Source organism: Topomyia yanbarensis, chromosome 1 (assembly GCF_030247195.1).
Source record: "Topomyia yanbarensis strain Yona2022 chromosome 1, ASM3024719v1, whole genome shotgun sequence".
NCBI lineage: Eukaryota > Metazoa > Arthropoda > Insecta > Diptera > Culicidae > Topomyia > Topomyia yanbarensis.
In genome coordinates this window covers 205453920-205472269 of record NC_080670.1, presented here as the reverse complement: position 1 = coordinate 205472269, position 18350 = coordinate 205453920, and the positions used below count along the sequence as shown (strand labels likewise).

General features: G+C 42.2%; 1 protein-coding gene across 1 annotated transcript in view; it reads right to left on the bottom strand.

Annotated features, from left to right (window-relative positions):
- LOC131689174 (cholecystokinin receptor type A-like) overlaps positions 1–8861 on the bottom strand; it is a 57592-nt gene extending 48731 nt beyond the window's left edge. Inside the window, exon 1 of the mRNA XM_058974083.1 lies at positions 8045–8861. Coding sequence (XP_058830066.1) covers positions 8045–8513 — 469 coding nt within the window. The 5' untranslated portion in view covers positions 8514–8861. The remainder of the gene's footprint in view (positions 1–8044) is intronic.
- Positions 8862–18350: the final 9489 nt, after the last annotated feature.

The window sequence follows — 18350 nt, the reverse complement described above, 5'->3', positions numbered from 1 at the left end:
GGGTACTCAAGTACTCCCAGGAAACACGAGGAGTTCTTTCCATGTTACATCGAACGGATCGAACCTCCTTGGATAACGACGCTTGGTTCTGTGTATTCCAATCAAAGGTTAAATCAAATACACAAAAGAATACAAGACGAAACATTGTTTCTCTCGTGAATCCGTCGACGATCCGGTGCCAATAACCGTGTTTTTCAGCTTTCATCGAGTTTTTCCTTTGCATTTATAACGTCGTGTGTATTCGGAAAAAATAGGCGATCCGACGTTCAAACTGTCCTTATAGAATCTATTCGAGTGTAATTCTGAGTACTCTGTCCATCAAGGAGTGACAGACTGGCGCCCGGTACTCGGTGTCGAGAATCGAACCAGCTAAAACGTTGTACGCTTCTTGTTTTGATTCGATTGTTTCGGGTATAGTGCACGTGTAGCACTACCAATTAATGGGCCTACTAATTGCAGTAAGATAGATCGGTTATAATTGTGATGACAATCCCGTGGCATACCGTGGGAATTGAAATCTTCTAGAACCAGCTGAGATGCGATGTATATGGAAACAATGTCAATTAGTCTTAGCCTTTGATTCGGTACTGGTACTGAGCAGCAATTGAAAGAATATCATATTTCGATCCCCAATAACGCTCCCCAATAGTGTTTTCTCGGCCCTGGCGAATAAGGTTTAAATTGTGGATGATCTACGTCGGAAGTTAACCAGAATTTACACAAGTTTCTAAGGTATCCGAGATCAGGAGCCACTTGCTTCGGTTTTGTAACAGAAACCATCGAGGGACACTCAGGGAAGTTTAGGAGAGGAAATGATTTTCCTCTTTCGCAGATTAGAATATGCTTCCTTAATGGGATTGACAGAAAGTCTACACATATCATAGGACAATGCTCATCCTTGAAGAACAGCGTTTACAATCAAGTTCTCATTTTGCTTCCTTGTGTGATTTATTAACTGAGAATAACTGCGAAGGCAAAGCTACTATTCTATCACACAGTCTTTCCTTCAAAATTATTCTCGTTCTGTACAGTGAATAACAGTTAAGATGACCCATTAAGGGGGTGGGGTGTAAGGTATTTTTGGAAGGAAGAATATCGCACCCAAAAATTTTTTTTTTGACGATACAGAAAGTGAATTTTCAGGGTGCACCTCGAAAAGTCGTGGTGTGCACCATAACTTAAAATCTGCTGGATCAATCGTTTTGCAATTTTGCACAGTGCTTCACATCATTGCCGCGGTTAAAATTAACTTACTGAAAGAAAGCCTTTAGATATGGTACCTCATGCTCAATCATAGTTGAAATAAACCATATGCATTACTCAAGGAAATCACATGGGACCTCTGATCTTTAGTATATTTATCAACGAGCTCTGTAAATGTGTTATGTCTATCGCAAATTAAACGAATTTGTGCACCGCTGAAAGCTGTCCTGTCTCGGTCGCCATGTACTACATTTATAGTTCCCCCGGAAAACGCAACCGTAACATTCGGGAAGCAGTAGACTTTGATAATTCGTATATCAGGGACTTTGGAGGTAGAGAGCCTGCTTCGAGCTTTATCGTCTGTTCACTTCCGCCTTTTAAAGGACAAAATCATTTGCACGCGATTTTCTAATATTGTATGGTAGCTGGAATTTAAAAATCCACTCTCCCTCCCTCCTACGACTTTTCCTGTCAAATGCCACAATTTTATATTAAAATTCAAATTAAAATATTATCTGGTAATCGGACGGTGATATTTTGGATCAATTCTCGTTTTTCTCTCTATCAAACGATACCCATATTGATTATGGTTAGCTTAGTCCTGTCATAATTTTATAGAACATTTCATTTTAAAGTACCGGTATTCAGTAAAAATATTTTCGAAAGCAATCTCCACAGCCTTTTTAATTCAACTCATTTATTTGACAAAACTCATGGCTTAAGATGTAAAAAATAAAAATAGTGAGAGTCTGTCCGGTCCGGTAGGCGCGATTTATCATTGTGCGTGGAGATCTCTTTTCGCGGCAGTGAAATATTTGCTTCCTCACCAACTGTATCTAGGGGGTGATGCATACCCCGCTCGTTGTCGTAGACTTTTACTAGCTTGATATCCGCGATCAGGTGTTCTTCCAAACTTCTTCCTTCTACGGGCCGCGAGCGTCAACTCTCCGTTATTGGCAGTAGTTGGCGTGGCTTTTGCAGTTGTCACGATTGCATCAACAGCACCCACTATTTTGGCAACCGTATTGGAATATTGGAGACTAGTATGTCTTTCTGCAAATGGGCTTTCCTGAGCGGTTTCGGGGCAGGGTTGTCCGTAATCTGCCTTCTATTCACAGAACTGTTTATGTTTATGTTTATTACCTTCACCAACAAGCCCCTTGGTCCCAATGGTGGTTGCTTAAACTAATTACATTTTAAAATTGACAACATTTTCGCTTTTATAGCATTCCGCGTCCGGTTGAAGTCGAAGGCCGTCGCCACACTGTTAAAAATTCGTTGGAGTCCGGTTACAGCGCTCTGGCAACCATAGTTGGTTCTCCTGAACGGAACTCGCAGAAGGGAGTTATTACGTAGAGCTCGAACGCGGGCTTGAAGATCCAGGATTGTAGGGCAATCCACTCTGGCAGAGAGTAAGTCCGAGACGAACAGGGCTCGAGAGCAGTCCCTCCGAATGCTGAGTGTATCGAGGTGTATAAGCTGGCAACGGTTTTCATAGCTCGGCAGCTGAAATCTGTTTCGCCATGGGAGATGACGAAGGGCGAAGCGTATGAACCTGCGTTGGACAGCCTCGATTCTGTCAATCCCGTTCTGGTAGTACGGATTCCAAACAGCTGAACAATATTCTAACGTTGAGCGGACCAACGCGCAGTAAAGCGATTTAAGACAATATACGTCCCTGAAGTTTTTCGCTATTCGGAAGATGAACCCAAGCTGTCGTGATGCCTTATCCACGATGTATGACGTATGTGGTTTGAATGTTAATGCCGAATCCATGATGACTCCGAGATCTTTGATGTGAGAGTGTCTTGGAATGCTCGAGCCGAAGAAATGGTAGTTAAACTGAGTCGGTTGGCGTTTCCGCGTGAATGTAACGATTGAGCATTTGCTCGGGTTTAAAACCATTCTGTTTTGATCACACCACGTGCTAAAGCTGTCCAGATCCCTCTGAAGAAGCTCGGCATCGGTTTTATCCCGTATTTGTTGAAAAATTTTCATGTCGTCGGCGAAAGAAAGGCGGGGTCCTTGTAATGTGAAATTGACGTCATTAAAGTAGAGGAGGAATATTACTGGACCGAGATGGCTTCCTTGTGGTATGCCGGATTTAGCGAAGAATGGTGCAGATAGACAGTCCTTAATGCTGATTTGGAGTTGCCTTCCATCGAGGTAGGAACGAAACCAGCGCAGAAGTTGTCCATGAATGCCGAGTTTGTCCAGCTTCGCTATTGCGATATCATGGTTGATTTTGTCGAAGGCCGCAGATAGATCCATATAAATAGCATCGGTTTGCAATCCGTCAGCGAATCCATCCATTACATATGTTGTGAACGAGAGCAGGTTTGTCGTTGTCGATCGTTTAGGCATGAAACCGTGTTGGTCATCTGCAATGTAGTGTTTGCAGTGAAAGAAAAAAGGATCTAACACAACCAGCTCGAACAGTTTTGATACAGCACTTAAACACGAGATTCCCCGATAATTGTCAATGTTCGATTTGTTTCCTTTTTTATGAACTGGAAACATGTGCGCTGCTTTCCAGCAGGAAGGGAATGTACCAGTAGTGAGTGATAGCTCGAAGACTCGCCGAAGTGGTTCAAGAAGCCCGCTGATGCACTTTTTGACAAAAATCGAGGGAACACCATCTGGACCCGGGGAACAAGATGCTTTCAGTTTGGCATTTGCTGCAAGAATGGCAGCATTATCGACACAAATTCGGTTGATGGTTCGTCCTAGAGAAGGAGTTAAATTAGCGGCGGCAGCGACTTGTTGTGGTGGCAAGCGCTCGTTGGAAAAAACGCTTGAAAATTTGTCGGAGAACAGTTGGCAAATTTCCTTAGTGTCGGTGCCTAAAACTCCATTAAACGACATACAAGATGGCAAACCGGATTCCTTTCGCTGCTCGTTAACATACTTCCAGAACGACTTGGGCTTGGATTTCAGTTGACGCTCGACGTTTCGCTGGTGTCTAAAAAAGGCGCGTCTGCTTTGTTGTTTGTATTCGTGGTTGAGTTGAAAGTAGTGATTTCGTAATGCTTCGAGAATTTTTTAAATGCAGCTCGTTTGGCAGATTTTAAACGTCTTAGGACGGTTGATTGCCAGGGAGGGTGTTCATCGGTACTAATTGTTCGTTTTGGTACATGGCGGTCGATAAGGTAGTTAAGAATACTAGAAAACGTCATCGCTGCTTCGTTCGCGTCGTCATTGTTAATATTTTCGTCCCAGTTTATATCCAACAGCGTGCTAACGATGCTGTCGTAGTCAGCGTTTTTAAAATCGTAGACGATAGAGCTTGAGACGTCTTCAAAATTCACTCCTAAGTTACCAGCGAATACAAGATGTAGTGGGGGATGATGACGCACCTGCTTGACTAAAGGAGTCGGTGCAGTGCAGCAGTACGGAGCGCAGTCCCGGGCACTTACAAAGCAGAGGTCCAATGTACGTCCATTCTCGTTGGTGACATTATTAATTTGCCGAAGAGTTGCGCTGCTGTAGTTGTCCAAAATACAACTGGCATTGTTAATAAGCGCAGATTTTTCGATATCCAATCGTAGAAAACCATTACTTGCTTGGCACCACGTCAAGCCAGGTAAGTTGAAGTCGCCCAGTATAACGATATCATCAGACGGGGCGGCGATCGAGGCGATAAAAGAAACGGAGGAAAGATGTACATCGATCAGGCTGGAATCACGAATTCTGTCAGGTGGAAAATACACAACACACAGGAACAGATTGCGATCGGCAAGTTTCACTGATATCCAGACTTGCTCGGAGGTCGCCCACCGGTCATCGTTGATCACTCGGGCTTTTATACCACGCCGAACGGCGATAAGCACACCACCGCCTGATGTCTTGTGGCTGTTGAGGGCATTACGGTCACAGCGGTAGACATCGAATGTTGAACCAAAGACCTGGCGAGACAGAGTACGGTTGTCGAGCCACGTCTCGGTCAAGGCGATAACGTCGTAACAGCAACCCGTGGTCGCGAGCAAATAGCTGTCCGTTGATGAATTTAGGCCACCAACATTCTGGTAGTAAACCTCGACGTTGTTGGAGGACGGATCAGGTACAACAGAGAGCGAAGCCATGTTGCCGTGTAGGAAGATCGTTTCGTCAATCTCACGAACAATATCGGAACGGTTCACGGTCGCCTGGTCGACTGTGGTGAGGGATTCGAGGCATCCCGAATCAACTGCGTCGCGCCCCAAAATACGACTATCGTCGTCGTCGAGAGAAATGGTTGGCATCTGATAACAAGATGTCGGAGCAAAAGGCAAAAAACTGGAAGCGAAGAATATATCAGCGCTTGAAGTGTTCGGAACAGATGTATACTTGCCATTTGCGGCAGGTTGGAAGACCCTTTCACCCATCCCACACACAGGACCGGGACGACTGATGATCGCTGGCTGCAAGTGCTCGACTGTGCTTCCATAGTGCCAACTGCGGTGCGTCCCAGTATGCGTTGGAACCCGATGGCGGAATGCGGAGAGCAGGAACGGGGTGGTAGCAGCTTGCGGCGAGATTCGTACGATGAGCTAGAAGCGTGAATCGGTTCAACCGTTGTATCGTTACAATTTTTATTATACTTGCCGAGAAAGGCGGCTTGGAAGACCCTTTCCCCACCCACACATACAGGACCGGGACGACTGATGAACGCTGGCGGCAAGGGCTCGACTGTAGCGGGGGGATCGAGGGCTTCCATAGTACCAACTGCGTTGCATCCCAGTATGCGATCGGCATCGATACTCCTTCACAAGGGCGGTGTGGCTTGGTATAGTGGCATGGCCAATCGTTGCGGAGTCCTCTGCAGGACCATTGATGGGCCTGTATTTTCCAGGGTTGATGCTGGCCGAAAACTATGGGCGCTGCACTTCTTTAGACATTTTTTCGACAGTCTCTTTGCTAACGCTAGGATGAAAGCGCGAAAGATACATCCAGAGCAACGGCGCGGGAGGTGGAACCGTAAAAATGTTGCTATTATCGACTAGCTTTCGACTACCAACAAGAATATTGCTCGGATCAGGGCCATCCTCGCGACGGCGTTTCTGAGGTGGTCGAGAGGTACCGGAGTTTGGCCGGACTGGAGTAGCTGTTGAAACCTTTCTAGCCAGGCGCGAAATTTGCTGGTTATTTTTGGATAACTCGGCCTTTAGCTCAGCACAGACGTCATCCGTTTTCCCAGCGATAGCAGCGATAACACATCCAAGTGAAGAAACGGTGTCGCGAAAGCGAGCAAACTTCATCAGCTTGACACATTCATTGCACATCCAAAATAAGTTTGGGTTTTCCGCAAGTTTTTTCAAAAACGGCTTGTTAAGTTGTTTCCCACATTGCATATGTACCACATTTTTGCAAAAACCCATGCATTCAATAAAGTCGTCATCCGATTTGACGGTTTTCGCGCAGTGATCACATGCACTTGCCATAATGCGTGCCGATCTGAGAATGCGAACAATGAAATATAGATGGCGCTGCGGTCGGTGGAAAGTTTGGTGGTTAAGTCACAGAAGTTCACTCAATTACGTTCTTCGCTGATTTTTTCGCAACACAAAAGCAAACAGGAGACACTTTCACACTGCACAATAACAATGTTAAAAACAAAATACTGAGTCGATTAACACGACAAACAACGATAAAAACTTCACAAATCTCGTCAAAAAGTAAAAATAGTTGGAGCGATTTATGTAAACAACTAATCGGTAGGAATACACTGAACCAAAAAAAACTGTTACGCATAATTTTGTGTTTTCCCATTTTTTATTCTTATTTTATAATTGATCCATTAAATTTGTGTTTGTATCTTTATGTATACTTGTCTGATTTTTTTTATTAACGACTAAGAGTTAATTAATTTGCCTCTGAAATATGATTGGTTTTTCATGTATACTTAAGAGCTGCAGTATAACCTCACAAGTTCTTACAAATTTCCTATCTCCGACGCGAGTCTAAGGCCGCTTACAGGGTAGCGGCGAGAAGCTGAGCTGGAACTGCTATTGACATATGGATGCGAGATGCAAGAAACCTGCCTGCAGCAAATCAATTGGACATGTCACAGTAAAAGCAGGCGGTAGGTGCGGATCCGCTCGGTTTTCACTCTGATATCACACTACTTTTGTTCTGAAGACAGGCTATCCTCGGCAGCCGGCTGCCCAGAGTTAAAAGAAATAAAGAACTCAACAAGATCTTCACTTTTTAGAGTGACCGTGTACCTAAACAACCAGAAAAAAAATCTGTGCTTGTGTGGAGCGAATCCTACACATTTTACCCTTCTAAACCTCCCGCTCTAGCACACCTATGGAACATGCTGATGAGTCGTCGTCTTTCCGTTAAGTAGGTGAAGCATCGATCCCCTTCCACCGTATCCTTTACCCTACCACATGTATGCACGCCATGACACGGGGAATCATGATCAAATATAGTCACCATTCCCGATGGAGAAATTCTCTAAAGTAGTTCTCTGAACGTGCATAAAACTAGAACGCCACGAGCGAGATAGAATAAAATTTAACTTTTTCACACTTTCATTACATTGTATACTAATGCCACAATTTGCAACTTCCTAGTCTTTTTAACATAAAAAATTGATTCGACCTTTTTAAGCGAACAGACACTGAGCAGTAGACAGCGAAAAACAAATATCTTCTCCACGAATAAATTTTCTGGCGAAAAGATTGAATGCCTGTCTTGATTAATCTCACTGCGTGACGATCTCTGTGGCCGCTGTTGCATGGCCAGAATATTTCATTACGGCGCCACACGTCCCAGAATCGTTAATCAAATCACCCCGACGCCCAAGCATTCCAGCAGCAATCAGACCATCCATTCTTTTTCCCCGGGCAAACCTCACCTTGCAGATACGGCAGCAGCTTGCACATGACCTCCCCGAAGATGAAATCCCGCAGCAACATTCCCACCAGGGTGAACGGCATACAGAACACACCGAGAAACAGATCCGACACGGCCAGATTCAACAGGAACAGGTTGGTGATCGTTCGCATCCGTTTGTTCTGCACCAGCGTTAGGATGACGAGCGAGTTGCCTATCACAGCCAGCAGAAAGATAATGCTGTACAGTGGGATCTGGAAGCGACCCGTTTCCAACAGATAAGCCAGCATGGTGGTGGAGGAACTAACGGTGCCGCCGGGTGGAAGTTTCGCGGAGGTTTCATTTCCGAGCAGAGTTGCATTTTCGGCGAAAGCCATAACAAAGCTATTGTTTACTTCGCCGAACGGAGTCTGTTCCAGCATGGTTTCATTTGTGGTTTCGGTGGAGGGTGGCAGCATCCCTGCCGCTAAAAAAACTGATTCATCACTCATTTATCACAATTTGTTGCACCTTCACGGGAAATGGATTTCTTTTTGTCACACACTTCACTTCCGTTGGCACGGATGGCTTCTGTTAAGGGCCAAACGACGGGAACAGTAATCCAGGAATTCCTTCCCGGAAGGACGTGATTTCACAACCCATTTCACATATCCGGCACGGGCGGAAGGAATAATTTATACCATTTAGCACTACTGGGGGCTTTTCGCTCAGACGTCAACCACACAGGGAATCCAGCGCCTACTCCTGTATCCGTGGAATAAGTGCGGGTAGAACAGCGAAACACACGCGCGAACCGTCTACCGTTTTTGCGTCATCATTGCACGGCAGTCACTGGCAGACTGACTACCTACTTGGTTGATGGGTTTGTTTTGACGGCTAACGAGCGGGTTTTTTTTTGGTCTGTTCTGGTGGTTCGTTCGATTGCATGTGATTGCTAGTGTCGTAACTGGCCACCGTGAGGCGCTTGTGGGCAAGGTTTTGCTCTTATCATCAGCTGGTTTTGCCGTTGGAGCGCATGCTCGCTGTGAATGAGTGTGGAGTTGTGAGAAAAGGGGGGAGGAGGAAACTGTTGTGCTTTTCTCACGATTGCTCTTTTTTGGGAAGTAAGTCTTTAAGACTATAAGACCATAAGACTTCAACTCTGTATTTTTTGATTGGTTCGTGTGAATTAGGATTTGAGCTATTTAAATAAAATAAAATAAAAATATATCAAATTTGTCTCACACCTAATAATAATTTAACGTTTGGTTTTACCAAATAATTTCAGCAAGTTCGTCGAAATTTATATCAATTTTTTTCCCCCAACATTTGTATTATTGTGTTGTTTGTACCGCCTCACTGGATTATTATGAGTGAGGGAACGGTCGGATTAGGTTGTATACCTACTCGAAATAACTTCTGATGTCTATCGTACCGCTAACATATTGGCCCTTTTCTGGACAACCAATGTAGTCCAGTGAAAATCCAAGGAACCGCTGATTGGATATGAAATGGCAAAGTTACACACTAAGAACCGAATGTTTGCAGCGGCTTCACGCCGCAAACGTGGCAACGTGAAGGCAGAAGGTGAAGTTTTGGTAAGAACGAAGCTCGAAAATTCTACAAATCGACAGTATGAGGAAGAAAGCACCTCGACGATTTTAATTTATAACGTAAACATGATTGCCCGGAAAAGAATTACTTTGCTTTTCGAAAAATACACTTTTTTGAGTTCTATTCAAAATATCATTAATTTTCCTCGAAATCTTTCTATTTTGAAATCAATAAGCCGTATGATTTCAATGCTTGTAGTGATATTATTTGTTATTCTAATATGAATAACAAGGAAGTCTCTAGCACTCGTTGCTAAGAAGTTAGATTGGAGCACCATCTATGCGGAGAAGTTGAATACTAAATCTTGTGTTTAAAAGAAGTTTTGTGTATTTTCAATAGAAGATCTTGGATGTAAGCTTAAGGAGCTAATCATTTTGACTAGCTAGATTACATCTGTGGCCATCCGGCCAACGGGTACGAGAAAAACCCATACCAAAAAAACGCCCGAATTAACCAGGTTTGCGCCGGTACACATCAGATTTTTGGGATGAAAATTCAGCTAATAAAAGTTTCTAAATCTCAGCAATATAATTTCAACCATTTGACAGATTCTTTTGCTGAAAATTCAGCAATTGCTTTGTAAAAATGACAGCATAGTGATCAAATTTTCAGTAGGGTTGCATTACTGAAAAGTCGGCGATTGTGCTGTTAACTTGACAACTAAATTGCAGCATTTTCAGCGAAAAGAATCTGTCAAATAGTTGAATTTAAATTGCCGAGTTTTCAGCACTTTCATTTGCTGAATTTTCATCCCAGAATTTTGGTGTGTATTCTCGTGAAGGGGACATTCTGGGTATAGCTGACGTATTACCGTATTTCCTCCTCTTTCGCCTGTTCCGGTACATACGCTGTTTCAAGCCGCTCCTAAGGTGCTCTTCGGCTCATATTTTCGGTGAAGCTACATCTTTGTCGATGAAATAGATGTTGCAATTGTGGACGAAGCCGTGTGGTGTCCGGCGGGCTGAAATCTTTTTGCACTATTTCAACCAAGAATAGAACCTCTGGGAACTGCTCCCATGTCGTAAGAGGCGACTAACAACATGCTAGGAGTTCCTAGGCCGACGTTTTGCTCCGTACCGAAGACTTAATCTGGACGGACCTTAAGGTTTTCCATATTACCCTCTTTCCAGTCTGTATTTAGTGAATCACTGACATATACTCACCTTTTCTGATTCGCCTTTCTTGATTGTGTACCAACGTTTTAAGTTTCTTCTGGCGGTTGTATATTAGCCGTAAATGACGAAATCTAATTCTACACTAAGTAACAGAATATATTAATATACCGGCACTTCCACGCCAAGGTTTAACTTCCAAAGCTTTGGTTTAAAAACCGTTTTTAAAAAATGGAAACTTTCATGTAGGAAATTTATTGAATTGGCCTAAGATGGAGCTGTCGAATTTCACAAAAAGCTTTTTATGTTGCAAGTGATCTGTAGTTGTGTTAAATTAGGTATTTTTCTATTATATTTGGAACCGTCTACTGACAAATCTACATTTACGAATACCTCCAAAAGTGACTCCTTGAGGTCTCATGAAGGCCTGACACTAGCTTTATGATACTTTTGCTTTTCTAAACAGTAATAAAAATCTCAACATTCAAGAACTTCACTTTGTCAGAAAATGTAGGGCCATCGGAAGCTAAAACTTCGTAAAATCGCACTCCTGGTCCTTTTTTCAGTGCAGTACTCTACGTCACTCGTTCAAATTTGCACCGCTCTTATGGTAGTCGGTATTTGCTAGTATTACTGTTCTCCCATCCATTCTGGTAGTCAAACGGTGGGATAGCAAAATTCTTACAAGTTTCCTATCTCATGCCTCCACGCGAGTCTAAGTCTATTGATGATATTTGGTCCTTAGACCGCAGAATGAGAGGGTGCGAACAGAATGAGAGGGTGCGAACAGATCTAGTCGAGAAAACATTGCCGTAAAAATGAATAGTTGATCGGAAATTAGCCCCAATACGACTAATCTGACTAGTATCTATGAACACGGGTCAATACGTATTGAAAATTCGCCACGTCTGTTTTTATGAACCTAATTTAAAGCTCCGTTATTGCTAACAAGCCCGTGCATCAGGTTAACAATCCTTTATATTTCCCTTCAGTGTTCGGTATTATCGCTCGTATACTTGTATTCCACAAACAATCCGATATGGAAAATAAGAAATACTTTCCTTGATTTATAACATCTCTCGCTATTTTTGCCTGTATAATGTGTTATCACTCGGTAGTTTTCAAGCCAATAAATATATCGTAGAGAAGAAGTAGCGAATTCTGTCCAAATACTGTTGCAATAAATAGTGATCCGGCCCATTACGCGGATAAGATTAGCTTTTCTAGGCAATACTCCCACGGTCGGCCGTGTGGAGTTCAAATTGCTTTTGTTTAGGGAACATAGTATACTCTCGGTAGCCGGCTGCCCAGAGTTTAAAAATAACCAAAAACTAAACAAGATCATCTCTTTTTCGAGTGATCGTGCACTCGAAGACTAAACAACCAACTAATAAAACATGCTTTACAGGTCGCATCGTTTGCTTGGAGCGAATCCTAGACCTGATACCCTTCCAAACCACCAACTCCGCGACACCTATGGAAGAGTCTGATGAATCGTCGTCCTTCCGTTAAGTAGGTGGAGCATCAACACTTCCCGTCTACCTTATCCTTTATCCTTCCCCGTGAACGATGGAGATGGGGGCGGCCGGCAATGATGGCTATCATGCTGTTGAGGTTTTAATATGGGTCGGATTGGTATGAATTCCTACTTACCACTTCCTAAGCAACTCTTATTAGATAATCAGCAGTCAAACATGATGAAGTCAGTGTGCAATCCGCCAAAATCATCGTCACAACGCAACGCAACGCAACGCAACGCAAATAGATGTTGCAATTGTGGACGTAATAGATCCGACGATAGCTAGATCGAGTAAGCATCATACTCTGCGTGCTGTGCTTAGAAAAACGATGACCTTGATCTTACAAATCCGGCGAAGCAGATGACTTTGGAGTTTGCTGTCAGGCGGTGAAAATAGCCGTAAAAAGAGCGAGTAAAGGCGCTTTAACCTAGGCTTAGTTAGCCCGGGCAAGGTGTAAATACCTCTGTCCCATCCCAAAGGAGTGACATCAACCTTTTTAGCAAAGTCACTCCCAACGTTTTATTATAACCCCCTACAAACTGAAACGGTCGGTACGGTTGTCCTCGTTTCTTCCTCATTCAAGTTTCAAAACGATACGTTGATTGCATTGTTCATTAAATGATTAATTCAATTGCCGTATAATATTGGAACATCTTCAAACCCAACTCTGCACAGTAGGCCTGGCCGTTTTAATATTTGCGACATATTATAATATGCTTCAAATATTAATATTGACAAGAAAGACACTAAAGAATAACTGCAGTGTTTTCCAGGATGCTGTTCAATACTGGCTGTGTAAGGGTTAGAATAGAATAGAATAGAACAGAATAGAATAGAATAGAATAGAATAGAATAGAATAGAATAGAATAGAATAGAATAGAATAGAATAGAATAGAATAGAATAGAATAGAATAGAATAGAATAGAATAGAATAGAATAGAATAGAACAGAATAGAATAGAATAGAATAGAATAGAATAGAATAGAATAGAATAGAATAGTATAGAATAGAATGGAATGGAATGGAATGGAATGGAATGGAATGGAATGGAATGGAATGGAATGGAATGGAATGGAATGGAATGGAATGGAATGGAATGGAATGGAATGGAATGGAATGGAATGGAATGGAATGGAATGGAATGGAATGGAATGGAATGGAATGGAATGGAATGGAATGGAATGGAATGGAATGGAATGGAATGGAATGGAATGGAATGGAATGGAATGGAATGGAATGGAATGGAATGGAATGGAATGGAATGGAATGGAATGGAATGGAATGGAATGGAATGGAATGGAATGGAATGGAATGGAATGGAATGGAATGGAATGGAATGGAATGGAATGGAATGGAATGGAATGGAATGGAATGGAATGGAATGGAATGGAATGGAATGGAATGGAATGGAATGGAATGGAATGGAATGGAATGGAATGGAATGGAATGGAATGGAATGGAATGGAATGGAATGGAATGGAATGGAATGGAATGGAATGGAATGGAATGGAATGGAATGGAATGGAATGGAATGGAATGGAATGGAATGGAATGGAATGGAATGGAATGGAATGGAATGGAATGGAATGGAATGGAATGGAATGGAATGGAATGGAATGGAATGGAATGGAATGGAATGGAATGGAATGGAATGGAATGGAATGGAATGGAATGGAATGGAATGGAATGGAATGGAATGGAATGGAATGGAATGGAATGGAATGGAATGGAATGGAATGGAATGGAATGGAATGGAATGGAATGGAATGGAATGGAATGGAATGGAATGGAATGGAATGGAATGGAATGGAATGGAATGGAATGGAATGGAATGGAATGGAATGGAATGGAATGGAATGGAATGGAATGGAATGGAATGGAATGGAATGGAATGGAATGGAATGGAATGGAATGGAATGGAATGGAATGGAATGGAATGGAATGGAATGGAATGGAATGGAATGGAATGGAATGGAATGGAATGGAATGGAATGGAATGGAATGGAATGGAATGGAATGGAATGGAATGGAATGGAATGGAATGGAATGGAATGGAATGGAATGGAATGGAATGGAATGGAATGGAATGGAATGGAATGGAATGGAATGGAATGGAATGGAATGGAATGGAATGGAATGGAATGGAATGGAATGGAATGGAATGGAATGGAATGGAATGGAATGGAATGGAATGGAATGGAATGGAATGGAATGGAATGGAATGGAATGGAATGGAATGGAATGGAATGGAATGGAATGGAATGGAATGGAATGGAATGGAATGGAATGGAATGGAATGGAATGGAATGGAATGGAATGGAATGGAATGGAATGGAATGGAATGGAATGGAATGGAATGGAATGGAATGGAATGGAATGGAATGGAATGGAATGGAATGGAATGGAATGGAATGGAATGGAATGGAATGGAATGGAATGGAATGGAATGGAATGGAATGGAATGGAATGGAATGGAATGGAATGGAATGGAATGGAATGGAATGGAATGGAATGGAATGGAATGGAATGGAATGGAATGGAATGGAATGGAATGGAATGGAATGGAATGGAATGGAATGGAATGGAATGGAATGGAATGGAATGGAATGGAATGGAATGGAATGGAATGGAATGGAATGGAATGGAATGGAATGGAATGGAATGGAATGGAATGGAATGGAATGGAATGGAATGGAATGGAATGGAATGGAATGGAATGGAATGGAATGGAATGGAATGGAATGGAATGGAATGGAATGGAATGGAATGGAATGGAATGGAATGGAATGGAATGGAATGGAATGGAATGGAATGGAATGGAATGGAATGGAATGGAATGGAATGGAATGGAATGGAATGGAATGGAATGGAATGGAATGGAATGGAATGGAATGGAATGGAATGGAATGGAATGGAATGGAATGGAATGGAATGGAATGGAATGGAATGGAATGGAATGGAATGGAATGGAATGGAATGGAATGGAATGGAATGGAATGGAATGGAATGGAATGGAATGGAATGGAATGGAATGGAATGGAATGGAATGGAATGGAATGGAATGGAATGGAATGGAATGGAATGGAATGGAATGGAATGGAATGGAATGGAATGGAATGGAATGGAATGGAATGGAATGGAATGGAATGGAATGGAATGGAATGGAATGGAATGGAATGGAATGGAATGGAATGGAATGGAATGGAATGGAATGGAATGGAATGGAATGGAATGGAATGGAATGGAATGGAATGGAATGGAATGGAATGGAATGGAATGGAATGGAATGGAATGGAATGGAATGGAATGGAATGGAATGGAATGGAATGGAATGGAATGGAATGGAATGGAATGGAATGGAATGGAATGGAATGGAATGGAATGGAATGGAATGGAATGGAATGGAATGGAATGGAATGGAATGGAATGGAATGGAATGGAATGGAATGGAATGGAATGGAATGGAATGGAATGGAATGGAATGGAATGGAATGGAATGGAATGGAATGGAATGGAATGGAATGGAATGGAATGGAATGGAATGGAATGGAATGGAATGGAATGGAATGGAATGGAATGGAATGGAATGGAATGGAATGGAATGGAATGGAATGGAATGGAATGGAATGGAATGGAATGGAATGGAATGGAATGGAATGGAATGGAATGGAATGGAATGGAATGGAATGGAATGGAATGGAATGGAATGGAATGGAATGGAATGGAATGGAATGGAATGGAATGGAATGGAATGGAATGGAATGGAATGGAATGGAATGGAATGGAATGGAATGGAATGGAATGGAATGGAATGGAATGGAATGGAATGGAATGGAATGGAATGGAATGGAATGGAATGGAATGGAATGGAATGGAATGGAATGGAATGGAATGGAATGGAATGGAATGGAATGGAATGGAATGGAATGGAATGGAATGGAATGGAATGGAATGGAATGGAATGGAATGGAATGGAATGGAATGGAATGGAATGGAATGGAATGGAATGGAATGGAATGGAATGGAATGGAATGGAATGGAATGGAATGGAATGGAATGGAATGGAATGGAATGGAATGGAATGGAATGGAATGGAATGGAATGGAATGGAATGGAATGGAATGGAATGGAATGGAATGGAATGGAATGGAATGGAATGGAATGGAATGGAATGGAATGGAATGGAATGGAATGGAATGGAATGGAATGGAATGGAATGGAATGGAATGGAATGGAATGGAATGGAATGGAATGGAATGGAATGGAATGGAATGGAATGGAATGGAATGGAATGGAATGGAATGGAATGGAATGGAATGGAATGGAATGGAATGGAATGGAATGGAATGGAATGGAATGGAATGGAATGGAATGGAATGGAATGGAATGGAATGGAATGGAATGGAATGGAATGGAATGGAATGGAATGGAATGGAATGGAATGGAATGGAATGGAATGGAATGGAATGGAATGGAATGGAATGGAATGGAATGGAATGGAATGGAATGGAATGGAATGGAATGGAATGGAATGGAATGGAATGGAATGGAATGGAATGGAATGGAATGGAATGGAATGGAATGGAATGGAATGGAATGGAATGGAATGGAATGGAATGGAATGGAATGGAATGGAATGGAATGGAATGGAATGGAATGGAATGGAATGGAATGGAATGGAATGGAATGGAATGGAATGGAATGGAATGGAATGGAATGGAATGGAATGGAATGGAATGGAATGGAATGGAATGGAATGGAATGGAATGGAATGGAATGGAATGGAATGGAATGGAATGGAATGGAATGGAATGGAATGGAATGGAATGGAATGGAATGGAATGGAATGGAATGGAATGGAATGGAATGGAATGGAATGGAATGGAATGGAATGGAATGGAATGGAATGGAATGGAATGGAATGGAATGGAATGGAATGGAATGGAATGGAATGGAATGGAATGGAATGGAATGGAATGGAATGGAATGGAATGGAATGGAATGGAATGGAATGGAATGGAATGGAATGGAATGGAATGGAATGGAATGGAATGGAATGGAATGGAATGGAATGGAATGGAATGGAATGGAATGGAATGGAATGGAATGGAATGGAATGGAATGGAATGGAATGGAATGGAATGGAATGGAATGGAATGGAATGGAATGGAATGGAATGGAATGGAATGGAATGGAATGGAATGGAATGGAATGGAATGGAATGGAATGGAATGGAATGGAATGGAATGGAATGGAATGGAATGGAATGGAATGGAATGGAATAGGATAGAATATAATATAATATAATATAATATAATATAATATAATATAATATAATAGAATAAAATAGGCGGTGAAAACAGCCGTAAAAGATCAACGTACATTTCAACTCCATTTTCGTTCCATCTCAGGTCCGGCTTCGTTTAAGTTCGGGTCCATTTCCATTCCGATCCTTTTCCTGATTGTTTTTGATCCGTCTCGATCAGTTCTGGGTTATTTCCGTTCTATTTTAGATAACAATTTGGGACCTATCAGCTATACAAAAACAACAACTTCGCCTTTCGCGGATAGCAAGCCATATCACTGATGAACGATTGACGCACATTCGAAATTCACCAAGTATATCAGTACGAAATAACCTCTGCTGTCTGTCGAACCTTCAGCATATCGGTCTTTTGTCATTGCACGTAATCTATCTCCGCACGCGCGCAAAAATATTCCAATGAATGTTACCGGAGTTTTCAAGCAGGAAAATATACGATACCAAGATCGACCGTCGACTCTGAGCATTATCTGCTGATTGATGTTGTCAAAGAGTTTGCCAACAGGCGCGACTAATGAATCGAAGAACGACCATCTGGTGAAAGCAGCGTGACAGTGGTTAGTGCAATTGTCACATCAGTAAATCAACGAAAACGGCGTATTGGACGTGAAATGGCAAAGAGCAACCGACGTGTAGCTCCATGATAGGAGCCGAATGTTTGCAGCGGCTACACGTCACACACACATTGGTATTCGTGAAGGTCAGAAATCAAAATAAATTTAGTATGTTCTCTATGTTATTCGGAGGTTTGTAGCTGGTAGGAGGAAGCTGTGGTAAGA